Here is a 12,948-nt window from a genome sequence, read left to right on the forward strand (position 1 = left end):
ATCTTGAATAAACTGTTTTTCTAAAAATACAGCGTTTCGACTCACAATCACATTGTGATCTTGTGGAAAGTAGTAGTATCCCATGAATTCTTTTGGATATCCTATAGAGCGAGCTATAATAGATCTATCCTCCAACTTATCCGTTATTTATCTCTTGACATAGGCCGGACATCCCCAAGTCTTGAGATAACCCAAACTTGACTTCTTACCGAACCATATCTCATACGATGTGGTAGGAACGAACTTTAATGGAACCCTATTCGACAAGTGAATGGCAGTTAATAAGGCATGTCCCCAAAAAAATAAGGGTAGATCAATGAAACTCATCATGGACCAAACCATAACCAATAGGATCATGTTCCTCCTTTCGGATACCCCATTGAGCTGAGGCGTTCCAGGAGGGGTCCACTGAGAGACTATGCCGTTGTCCTTAAGAAATCTTAGAAATTTTCGACTAAGGTATTCACCTCCTCGATCAGATTGAAGAATCTTAACAGGTTTGCCTGTCTGAATTTTTTGAACTTTTCAAAGACCTCAGACTTGTGTTTTATGAGATACACATACCCTTACCTAGACAGGTCATCGATAAAGATAATGAAGTAGGTATAACCATCCTTGATCTGCACATCAAATGGCCCACACACATCAGTGTGTACCAGGACAAGTAGCTCTGTAGCCCTTTCCCCATGCCCTACAAAGGGCAACTTGACCATTTTTCCTCGAAGGCAGGATTCGCAAGCTGGATACGGCTCTGGATTAAGAGAGCCAAGGATTCCATCCTTCTCCAGTCTGTTTATCCTGTCCTCTCCAATATGGCCTAGTCTATAATGCCACAAGTACTTCTGATTTATTCCATCTCTGGATCTCTTTTGACCTACGGCACTCACTATTTGCTCGTTTAGGTTCACATTCGCATCAACATGCAAGTGATAAAGACTGTCAATTAAAAGACTACGTGCAACCAATTTATTTCGTAAATAAATGAAACAAAAATCTTTATTGAAACAAATTTCAAAACCTTCCTATACTAGCACAAACACGAAAATTAAATTACAACTAGCTACGGAAACATAATAACAGCCTTTTAAATCTAATCTAACACCAGACGATAATCGAAGAGGGTAAATGCCAACGGCCTTGCAGCAACCTTTGCTCCATTGCCGATCCGAAGGATCATGTCATCTTCCCTCAACCTCCTACTTTCTATCAAATCCTGCATTGAGATACGTATATGAGCACTCGAGCCAGAGTCTAATACCCAACTAGAAGTAGAAGAAACTATAAGGTTAGATTCAATTACCAGCATACCTTCAAAAGATTTATCATCCTTTTTGATCTTTAGGCTCTTCAGATATTTTAGACAGTTTCTCCTCCAATGGCCTTCAGCATGACAGTGGAAACACTTTTTCTTTGCCTCAGCCGCCTTTGGACTATCTTTCTTCGGCTTGCTCTCTTTCTTTTGCTTCTTCGCGGATTTAACCTTCTTTCTTCTAGTAGACTTTCTCTTGGAGGAAGAGGTCCGCTCCACAGCGAGAACAATGCCTCTTGAACTCTTCAAGATACCCTCGGTGGTGACCAACATATTGACGAGTTCGAAAATAGTGCAGTCAAGTTTGTTCATATGAAAATTCACAATGAATTGACTATATGAACTGGTAAGGGATTGAAGGATCAGATCTATCTGCAATTCTTTTTGCATTTTTAGCTTGAGCTTCCCAAGTTCGTCAATGTCCTTGATCACTGTCATACAATGCTCATGAACAGACTGCCCTTCGAGCATCTTCAGATTGAAGAATCTTTTGGATACTACGAAGCGCGCAGTACGGCTATGCTCACCATACAACTCTTGTAGGTGAGTGATCATAGCCCGAGCAGTGGATATATGCTCATACTGGCTTTGCAACTCGTTTGACATAGACGCCAGCACATAACACTTGACCCGACTGTCTTCATCTGTGCACTTCTCAAAAGCAGCTCTTTGCTCAGCAGTAGGACGGTTTGATAGCACGGGATCCTATTCGAAAACATGGTTTAACTTTTTTGAGGTCAGAACAATCCTGAGGTTTCTGAGCCAGTCTTTGTAATTGGTACCGGTCAAACGATTGGTTTCAAGGATGCGGACTAGAGGGTTTGAGGCTGATATGGTGGTTTAACTACGAGAGTAGAGATTCAAGTTAGACTTTTGTACTTAATGTTTATATTTGCTTCTAGAGACTTTAAGATGCAAATAATGACACCCACTAATTTATCGGATCTCTCCACTCTCCAAGAAAGAAACGAAAATCCTAACGCGACAAAGGATTCTTAGTGGGTGCTACGGTCCCACCGATGACATGCACCTCACTTAACAGTTATTGGTAACATGCACACCGATGCGTAGACAACTCTTTGCCCAGATGCTTCACTAAGCATGTTGCAGTGACTTGATCTCTAAGTCATGTGGGCTCACCTAACAGTTATTGTCCATACTTTTTAGTTAAGCCCGTCCCACTGTTCACAAGCAGGTACAAGGCCGTCAATGGATCCCTCACCTAATAGTTATTGGGCCCAACCCCATCCTTACTCTAGAGCAACTCTTTGCTAATAGAGTAGTTGTGTTCTCGATGCAACTGAATCACTGTAATCAACCGAGAACAATCAACGCCGGTAGCACGTCCGCACATCTACAACGGTGGAAGACCTACGAACTTAATATTTATGGAAAGATTAGATTTAGGTCTCATCTAATCAGTCATTATATGATCGATCTAACTAGCATGGGCTAAATCAGATTGCTAAGCAATCTAATTCAAGACCCAATCTTTCAAATTGATCAGCTAAGTGAAGATCGATGGGGGTCCCCCTGTTGCCTTCCTAAGACACCAATAAATTGATCAGATCGACCAACGGAACCAATTAAATAACCACATCTCATTAACTTGCCTTAAACACCAATAGGTCGATTGATCAGAATTAGTTAGCTCTAACGAATCGAACTCAAACCAGCGAGCCAAATTAGATCCTTAGGTTAATCGATTCTACAAATGGGATTCAAATGATTTGATCAACAACAATTGTATGATCATTAACTTAATTGATCTGACCCTTATCAATACTTGACTTGGTTTGATCAATTACTTAATCGAGTTAGACCCATATGACTCAAATCAAAAACCTTAAATGCAATCCTATTATATGACCTAATTTATGATTTTTCCATGACCAAAACCCTCGTGCACAAACACACATTTCAGATTCTAAAATCATATTTCAGATCTAAATTCGTTGCATGAAAGTAAGTTTTAAAACATGAAAATAATTTTCAGATTTTATCATACAAACATATATCACATATATGCATGTAAAATCAGATTTAAACCGAATTTCAAATCTAAGCATGATATCATATCTCATATACTAATCATGGATCAGACTAAAAGCAAATTTATGATCTAAATATGTAATCATATATCACATATATGAATCAAAATTCAGATCATATAAAAATTTCAAATTTTATGCATGTATTTATGTATCACATGAACAGGAACTGAAACTCTTTCTAGATCAAAATTCAGATCTATGCATGTAATTACATATCAACTATATGTTCTAAAATTAAACACAAAATCAAATTTCAGATTAGAAGATCCATTTATACATCTCATGTATTAAGAAAAAATCTGATTTTAAATTTTTTTCAAAAATATGTATATCAAAATTCAGCATATGAAAACCCGTGACTCTGATAGCACTGTTAAAATTCGGGGTTTGGTGCATACATATGTGTTTCAAAACTTTATTTTCTAAACACCACAGTGGAGAATAAGATTAAAACACTTTTAATCTGAATGATGCATGCATGAAAACATAAAACCACATGGATCTATCTCATATGCTGAAATTCAGATTGTGACCAAATCACATATCTGTTTCGCAATCCTTTTCTTCGAATCTGAATCTGGAAGAAAAGTTCTCTCTTAACCGTACAAGTGTCCGGCCTCTACGAGTATCAACTCGGAATCAGCCTGGAACAACCCTCTTTAATCTGAATTTTGGTTCTTCAAAATTCAGCCTGCTGAATCTGAACGAAGCCTGAATCGCGATCAATGCTTGATCTTTCTCCTTGATCTTTTTCTTCTCCTCTTCTTTACAGTTTCTCCTTGCTTTATACTGCTACAAAACACCAGCAACCAGTAAATTGTAGGACGCCCAACACCTTGGGCGTGGAACTCCTTGGGACTCGCGTCCCAAGGGATGGGCGTATAGAATGCCTAAGAGAAGAGAAAGGAAGAGGACGAGAGGGCAAGGGGAGAGCCTTTGGGCGTGAGGGGCTGCTGGTTTTGATGCTCTAGAGATTTTAGGAGAGGTCCCTTTAAATAGGCACAAAGATTGAATCCTATTCAATCACATAATATAAGTCCTACTTGCATTAGGTTTCCTATTAACTTAAGTTATCCAACTTACTTTAGGAGATCCTTTAAGTGCCAATAATTAGGGCTTTTGTATCCATAATTAGATACCCCAAAACACACCCAAGAGACGTCCCATAAAAGAACTAAAAGCCCTCTAATCAATGGACACGCCCAACTTGATCAAATCAAGGTGGCGCCCAAAAATAACTATCAAAAAAATTAATTAGAGACTTGCACCTTTAATTAATATGATCCATAACCTTAAACACCCAACAATTACAGTCTCATGAATCTTATTCATATATGTTACTAGCAGGTAATTAAGTTAGAATTATCTTATCAAATAAGTAGTCCCAACGAAAAGAGGAATTGGATCCAACCATATGCTAGCAAGATTATCATGAACCCAATGGGTTTCTCTAAACCCAATTGACACTTCATAAACTCAATTACTTATTCCAAACCTAATCCTTTTGTTGTGTGATCCCATATATTCAATTCTATCTGATAGTGAGATATACAATGATCTCTATCATTGTATCATTGAAATTCTTTTCAATGGATCGGAACAATTTCACTCTAACTCAGTAAGGATTATCGATCCAGAACGATCCTAGTGAGCTCTCACAATCCACCAGTGACACCTAGCAGTATGTAGTGACAATCCAGTAGAACTGAAATGAACCTCTAGGTGTAGTTAACGTGTGATTTAGTCCCTCTATCGTAAGTTCCGACTAGATGGTAGGTCATGGATAAATCATCAAACCTCAACATCAATCATATGATAGATTCGATTAGCTCAAGTTCAGTTGTGACTTCTATAGAAACTCATTTCCATCAATCACACTACTATGATCATAGATTCTTGGACTTAGCCTTTCAAATCTCATAGGACTACTCTCTATCAAGGTCGATAAATCCTGTCTTGATGTGCACCACACTCCTACAGTGGACCAACTGTCGCCAACATCCACTACAAGGGCTCATTAAGATCTATGTTTATGTGTCAGTCAAACTTCAGCAGCCTCACTGCAAGCAGCAGTACCATCTCAAGTCAAAAGATCAATCACACAACTACAGCAATGAGACAATCACTGACGATTGAATAGAAATCCAAGTGATCTCTCGTAAGGTCACGCTCGGTACTAATTGTTCTCTAACAACCACCCGCACTCGTCATCCTGTGTCTCTACATAGTAGATCACAGACTCATCTATCCTGAAGGAAGCGATTTGTGTGCCAGTCTATCCGGAGCTATCACCGTCCTCATGATGATCCTATAATCGGAAGCATTTAGAAATTAAATACACATCTCTAATTCTCAACACTTTGAGAATATGTATCAAAACTAATTCTATGGATGATTCAAAGACACATCACACTTGAATGAAAAATAAATTATCCTTTTATTAATCATATCAATATATTAAGTACAAAATTATGCCTTAAAATTATTACAATGTGTCAGCCATATTGGCTTCTAAGACATACATTTAATAGCACTATCATTCTAGGCTCACTATTTGCATCTTGTTTCATATCAGTTCCTATCAAGGGTTGCATCCTAATGGTTGTAGGCCTTTCCCTTCTTTGCTTCTCACAGCTATCTCATCTAATTTTCATGCACATACACATATTATCACCATTTTCACCCTCACTCCATCTTCACATCCTACATTGTGAACTCTCTAAATATTGTTGAACTTAAGATGTAAATCCATCCTTCTGGGATTTTGCACAAATTGAATTCCTTAGCACCACCTCATGATATTCATTTATTTGATAATTTGTCATTTGCAAACTTTTGAAACCATAATAAGATAGAGCATCATTGACCTTATTGTTGTCTTACAAGTACAGAAAATGATTGAAATCAAAAGAGATATAAAATGAATATCCACATAGAAATTGCTATATGCATGAATGCATAAACAAAGTAGAATGGACATAAAGCCAAAGAAAGCACATAAGCATGCAGCAAGGAAGCACATTTATGCTACTTAAAGATTACAAACGCACTCATAGCTATGCATTCAGCGCAATAATATGCTAGGTGATAAGAAAGGTGAGGATTTTCTTCAGCTACAACTCAAAAGCATTACAATTAACTAGGAAACTTAGAACTTTACTTATTTCCTTTCCTTTTGTACCTTCAAAATTTCAATAAATAGTGCTTTTGAAAGAAAGAAAGAGTTCCAACTTTACATAGGTTGTTAGGTTGTTTTTAAAAGCTAAGATGATAAGATTTTTTTTTTTTTGACTTGTGTTCATTTAGTTTGTCCAATGACTAGAACAAAAGCATTCATCCATCTGCTGGTAATGCCGCTTCAAAACATGATATGCATGAGATATTGATAAGATGTAGAAAGGTTAATATATTAAATCACAATCCATCTTAAAACGATGCAAGTCATTGATGAAGTCATTCCAGAAAGTGAAATAAAATTACCTGTGAATGATCATAGAAAGTTCGAATAACAGGGCGCACAGGTCCATCCCTGGCATCTGCAAGCATCATTTGTTTAATCTTTGAAACCTGCAAGAGATAATAAGCTTATTGAAGTTGGACACTGGTACATAAAAATCTGAATCTATGATGATATGTAAATGAACAACCTCGAATAGTTTAATTGACGTGTCTGAACTCCCAGTTGCAACAAAGCGCCCATCCGGACTAAATCTTGCACATCGGGCAACATTCTACAAAACCAGGATAATCAGTCACCAACAATCGAAGGATAAAACCAAGTACAAATCAGAACAGAGATGAGAAGTGCATGAGTAGGTAGTATACAAACATATGCTTGAAAATTGGAAATTAAGGCAGTCAATTCGCCCTAAGAATGTAGGTAAGTAAACAGAGAAATCAACATTACACTACTCACCATGCCAAGTGATAAGGGTCCTGGCATGAATAATGATTGTAAAAAAGATAAAAAGACTGATGTGCATATGTTTTACAACTATGAAGACCATAATTTGATACATAAAGGAAAGTTTAAGAATGGATTCATAAAAATAAAATTAATGTTAAATTTTCTCCAGAACTTTTTCAATCCACTCATCAGAATGCACCCAACAACAAAATGCAATATCTTGTCCTCATTAAAACTTGATGATGGATAACCTTTTCCATACCTTATGTTCTGAAACATGCCTAGTCTCGTGTTTTGGAAAACTCTTGGATGAACCTTTCACATCCTGCATTGAACTAATTTGCATGTTTAAAAATATCAGCTACCTTGTATAATAGAAACCTCAGAGAATAGAAAACTATGCATCAAGGTTAGAGTTATAAGCCACAAGTTGACAAACGAACTAAAAGGTTAATACCTTGCCTTTAATTTCACAATGAGATACTATAGGCCGAGACACGTAAAGTCACAATTTTTGTGCTAAATAAAGTCCACTTACGCATGACTTGGCATAACTGTCGGCTGTTGTACTGACCACAAGACAAATAATGTATCTAAAGGATGTGCAGTAAATGCTAATCACCTGAAATCCACAGAAGTAGTAGGAAGAGGTACCGAGCCATGCCCTGCAGGTACCCCTGCAATAGAGTCAAAAAGGCCACCAGAAGAAACTCCTCTTGAAGCCTCATCTCTCTCCGCTGCAAGACCCTGTGGACACCTCAGAACCCAACAACTCCAAAAACCCAAAAACTGAAAGATGGATCGAAAGGAAACTGAATTAAAAACCACACCTTGGCAACAAGTTCAAGAAGCTTGTTCGGAGGGGCTTCTGTGTTCAACGGCGTCATGGTCGCCGAAGCAACTGCAGTCGCCGCCTGCAAGTAGAACCGTTGGAAACAAGCTAATATAATCAATTGCACTTCAACAAGAACTTATGGAAGATGAGAGAAAGCGTGCCTGACTGAGATTGTTGTCTCGAAGATGAGCGACTATCAATGCATTGACATGGCGAAGGAGCTTCCCAGCCTGAAGGGTCTGCTCCAGGCTCGACTCCATTGCAGAAAACCCCACGACGCTTCTTGGAAGAGAGGGTTTTTCTTCAAAGCCCAACCATCCCACGAGCTAGGAACTCGAATTCGCAGATCAAGATCCAGTCTTTCACCATCTCATCGAACCCTTTCTCTTCCCAGAGCTAGGGTTTGCTGCAAAACGATTCAAGAGCACCGGTCCCACTTTCCAGTGGGGCCGGTCTGTTGCCTTGCTAAAACCCTAGCACGTCATTTTGTCCTCCTTTCTTCTTCTTCTTTTTTTTTTTTTTTTTTTTTAATTTAATACAAACCGTTCATCCTGGCAGTTCATTGGGAAGGGCAAAATTGTAAACTTGTCCAATCCACCTGTTCAGCAGGTCTCCGATGGCGGTGGGAGGTGGAGGAATCCCGGCCAAGATGACCGGAAAGTGGAGGGACGAACAACAGCGGCGATGATGGAGGTGGAAGAGGCCGCCACGGCGGCAACAGGAACCAAGGGGAAAGAGGTCCGGGTGGCGATGGGCGGTGGAGGAGGGCGTATGGCCGGTGTGTGTGGAGGTTGGGGTGGCTAATTTTGGTTTTGACTGGTTAGCCTCGAGGCCCAGATGATAAAATTTAGCCTAATTTCACGTCATAGAGCTTGAAAAAATATTTGATTTTTTTAATTAAAAAATATGTTTCTATGGGCTAGTCAAGGCCTCTAAAAATTTGATATATAATTTGATTTTTCAATACAGCAAATATTGCTCCAACCCCATCCAATCTTTTTTATAGTCATCAAAATGATTCACGTCAGATTTAGTGATTCTTCTAGGAGATAATATGAGAACGAAGCATTTAGTAAAACCCGTGGACGCTTATTAAAAAGCACTCCATATGATATAGCACATGAATGCATGCATAATACAAGCAAAGCACATATTAAATAGCAGTCCACTAAAGTTCAAAATGGATTATTACATTTTAAAAAAAAATAATTTTTCCAAATATGAACATAAAATGTTTTTCCTTGTTTCTCTTTGAACACCTTAGAGTGTTCAATAGAAATCCTAAAGGCTACTAACAGAATGCATGATATGGAGAACATGGATGAGCAATGCAGTGCAATTTTTGTGAATTTTGTGATGCTCAGTTCCTATCAGTGACATAATCCTGCTCATATACATGTGCAAATGTCGGAATTTCATAGAGAAGGTGCATAACATACGAAAAATAAGCCTTGACATGAGAATGCAAATGTCGGGAATATCAAACAAGAGGTGCTCGGTAAACATCACTCTTTAGGCTCCTAATTAATGACGGGTCTGATGAATGTTGGAAAAGGTTGGTCGGACATGAGAATGGTGAACGCAGAAAAGAGAGACTTGTCTCATGCCGTGTCAGGGTGTGCAAGTGGCTCTCTCTCTCTCTCTCTCTTTCTCTCGGCATTTCAAGGGTGGCAACATAATGGATATCCATTGTACATCATACTCCTCTGATACCATTGCACTTCTTCTGTTCTAACAAGAGTGACATCAGCGAAGGAGCCTTCAAAGAAGAAAAAGGCAAGAGAGAGCAACTGCTAAACGATGGATATATCCATCTCAGGTCGGAGCTGCTCAAAGTGAGGGTTCATCTCAAGGCCCAGCTTTTACGTGAAAGGCTATGCCAGGCTCTGTGTGAATGTGTGCCCAGAGACATCTCCTTTCGAAAGGTATGGCTTGCACATGACATTGCCTTTGTCGAGGTTAGACTAAGGTGGGCCCAGAAACATCTCCAGGCTCTGCCTTGGAATCGGAGGGTCCAATGTCAATCAAGCAGTTGGTAATAGGGATCCCATAGAGGGCAACGATCACCTGAAGAGACGATCATCGGAGCTCCAGAGTAGAGAGAGCGTTAGCAGAGGAGATAGCTGGGCTCGAGGAGGCATTCAACGGCGATGGCCACTCTTTCTACCGGAACATCGGAGACACTTTGGGCCTCTCCAGAGGGCTTCCCAACTCGGGTGCATCGCGGATGAGGCGAAGGAATATGTTGAGGAAAAATTTATTATAGGTCCACGAATAGACAGTGAATTAGTTGCCACTACCCAAAACAATAAGTTCCTCATGAGTATAAGGTTATTTTTTGAATACCTAAATGCATGTTACAATTCACGGTTGTCTCAATCATCAATTTCCAAACACCATTGTATTTAAACCAACGAACCAGCTAAATAATAAATAGTCTTGGCACTCGATCGGCTGCACACCCCGCGAATTGCTCATGCAAGTCTGCAACTGACCACATCCTACCACCTTAGCATTCAACTTAATGAATGCGTGAGCAGACCAGCACTAGATTTTTCGACCTCAAATCTACAGGTGCAGTTTCCATCAATAGCATAGTGGAGACAAAGAAGTTTCCATTGTATCATGAGATGTACTAGGGAATAGAGACTGTGAGGTATAAATTTGCCTGGAGTATTTGCTGAACATGAATCAAAATTTTACTAAGCACAGGCAGATGACTAAAAACAATGCAAATTTATATTCAACAGGGCAACGGAGGTTTCAAACAAAAAGTAAAACAGTTTCTTTAACTCTCTTCTGGCTCCCTCTCAACTGGCACCATCAAGACTTCTAGATCAAAGGGTTATCAATGAATGTTACATTGTCTGTGCAAGTTATCTGTGACAGATTCAAGTATGTTCCCGCAGAACAGATTAATGTAGATTTGCTAAATCCATAGGCATTAAAATAAACAAGTTATGCAGCATTCCTACAATAAGATTTTAAAACAAGTTCTGTGACATAAACAAGTTATATCTCTCTGATTTTAAAACGTCAGTGATTGCTGCCGATACATTTGTCACCAAGTGAAACACATCTCACTTCCACTAAATTCCTGGATTCAGATTTCCATATCAGGTTTATGTAGTATTCCTACGATAAGATTATAGAAATTCCAAATACTGATGTACCTAGTTTTTGAAATATAAGGTTGCACATGGTTAAAGACAGTATAATTGAGCTATTCATCCAAAGAAAATGCTTCATTTCTTAAATTGTAATTTTGCTTGTAACTTCACTGATGTGGATCTTCTCTGTTTCTAAGGACATGAAATGCCACACCCTTAAACTGTTCCAACATGCCAGACCAGGTAGTTGGGCACCATATCAACATCTGCATAAATTCTGATTTCTAGCTGTAACTACTCCGAGATTCAATGATGCAGCTGGAATAAGCATTTTCCAAAGTCCAAAGTAATGCTAGCAGGTTGCTCCATGTAACTAGACCAACATGGCATTGCTTCATTCCTTGACAAGCATGTAGCATCAAATAAGTAGAGAGACACCAAATCAGCTGACTTATTGATAAAGCCATAGCTTTGCAAGTCCGCCAGTGCAATCATGCACTCAAATTTTTAAAAAAATAATAAACATAAAATATAAAACTAAATTAATAAAGCAGAAAATTGACACACCACAACTTCCGTTGCTTTCTTGCTTTACCATAATCCATCTATTTGATCTATAAAACAGCAGACTGCCAGCCAAAAAGGATGATAAACCTTGTTCTCAAACCCTAAAGCTACACATGCTATGAACCTTCAAACTTTTCACATTAAATACAATTTTGGCACCTATTTTCCTTTTTTCACAAAAAAAATATTATTTTTTCTGCATGGAATTTACGGATGTACAGCTTGTATGTTATTAGGCAATAAGTGGCCATTTTGCTGTCTTCACATCAAAAATTGAGAAGAAAAAAAGCTGCTATTTTTTCTGCTGTTAAAAGTAATTTGTGCTCCTATAAACCACCACAGTTGTAACATAAAACTGATCAGCACAACATCAACAAGATATAGACAATCACCACAGAAGATATTGAAAATCCTAAATCCTTGCCTTAACTCATATTATTACATGACTATCTCACAGATCTGTGTATATGAATGAGAATATGCAAAGAATTATTCCATTGAATACATGTCTGAAAGGAAAGAATCAGCAGTTGGCAGGAAAAAAATGGGGAACTCTATTTGGGCAAATAACAAAAGGACTGGTCAGTCAAACAACTTACCTGCAGAATGGATGGGGAGTTTCAAATAACAAAGGTGGCAACCTGTTTTAGTTAACTGTTCTATAAAAGAGATCTCAAATATAATGAATCATATCATCTCTCCTCAAAATATTGAAGAGAAGCTGAAATGACCCGAGCCACTGACCGTCCAAGTCACCACTTCATGGGGCTTCTCAGCCTGAAAAATGGGCTTCCTGATTTACACATCACTGCAAATATGGATTATGGCATGCATGGAAACTGTTGCAATTTCGCAACTCTGCTTCGAATGGTAGAATCTAGAAAATCAAATCTCTTCACTTTTAGCACACAGCCGCTCTGAAAAAAGAAGACCATCGAATGTTATATTTAGAAGATCAGAGTATGTGAAACAAAAGGAAAGATGAACCAAATCCAGAATTCAATTTATTAAGAAAAAATATATTAAGAAACAGGCACCTTCAGAGTTATTACTGTGAATTGTTTACATGCTAGAATATTCAGGAAAATTCTAGAGTCATTACATGGTCTTCCAAGAATTTAGATCAGACAGGCTTTCCATAATCTACCTAAGAATTATCATTAGAT

At 38.4% G+C, this 12,948-nt stretch overlaps 1 protein-coding gene across 1 annotated transcript in view; it reads right to left on the reverse strand.

The window, feature by feature from the left end:
* Positions 1-12,948, reverse strand: part of LOC105046696 (cleavage stimulation factor subunit 50) — a 56,113-nt gene that overhangs the window by 12,123 nt on the left and 31,042 nt on the right. Inside the window, exons 6-13 of the mRNA XM_073260127.1 lie at positions 12,671-12,699; positions 12,527-12,559; positions 8,267-8,431; positions 8,101-8,184; positions 7,893-8,017; positions 7,533-7,605; positions 7,011-7,094; positions 6,844-6,930 (exon numbers count right to left, since the gene is read on the reverse strand). Of these exons, the coding sequence (XP_073116228.1) occupies positions 6,844-6,930; positions 7,011-7,094; positions 7,533-7,605; positions 7,893-8,017; positions 8,101-8,184; positions 8,267-8,431; positions 12,527-12,559; positions 12,671-12,699 (680 nt within the window). The remainder of the gene's footprint in view (positions 1-6,843; positions 6,931-7,010; positions 7,095-7,532; positions 7,606-7,892; positions 8,018-8,100; positions 8,185-8,266; positions 8,432-12,526; positions 12,560-12,670; positions 12,700-12,948) is intronic.

The sequence above is a fragment of the Elaeis guineensis genome, chromosome 6 (genome assembly GCF_000442705.2).
Source record: "Elaeis guineensis isolate ETL-2024a chromosome 6, EG11, whole genome shotgun sequence".
Taxonomy (NCBI): domain Eukaryota; kingdom Viridiplantae; phylum Streptophyta; class Magnoliopsida; order Arecales; family Arecaceae; genus Elaeis; species Elaeis guineensis.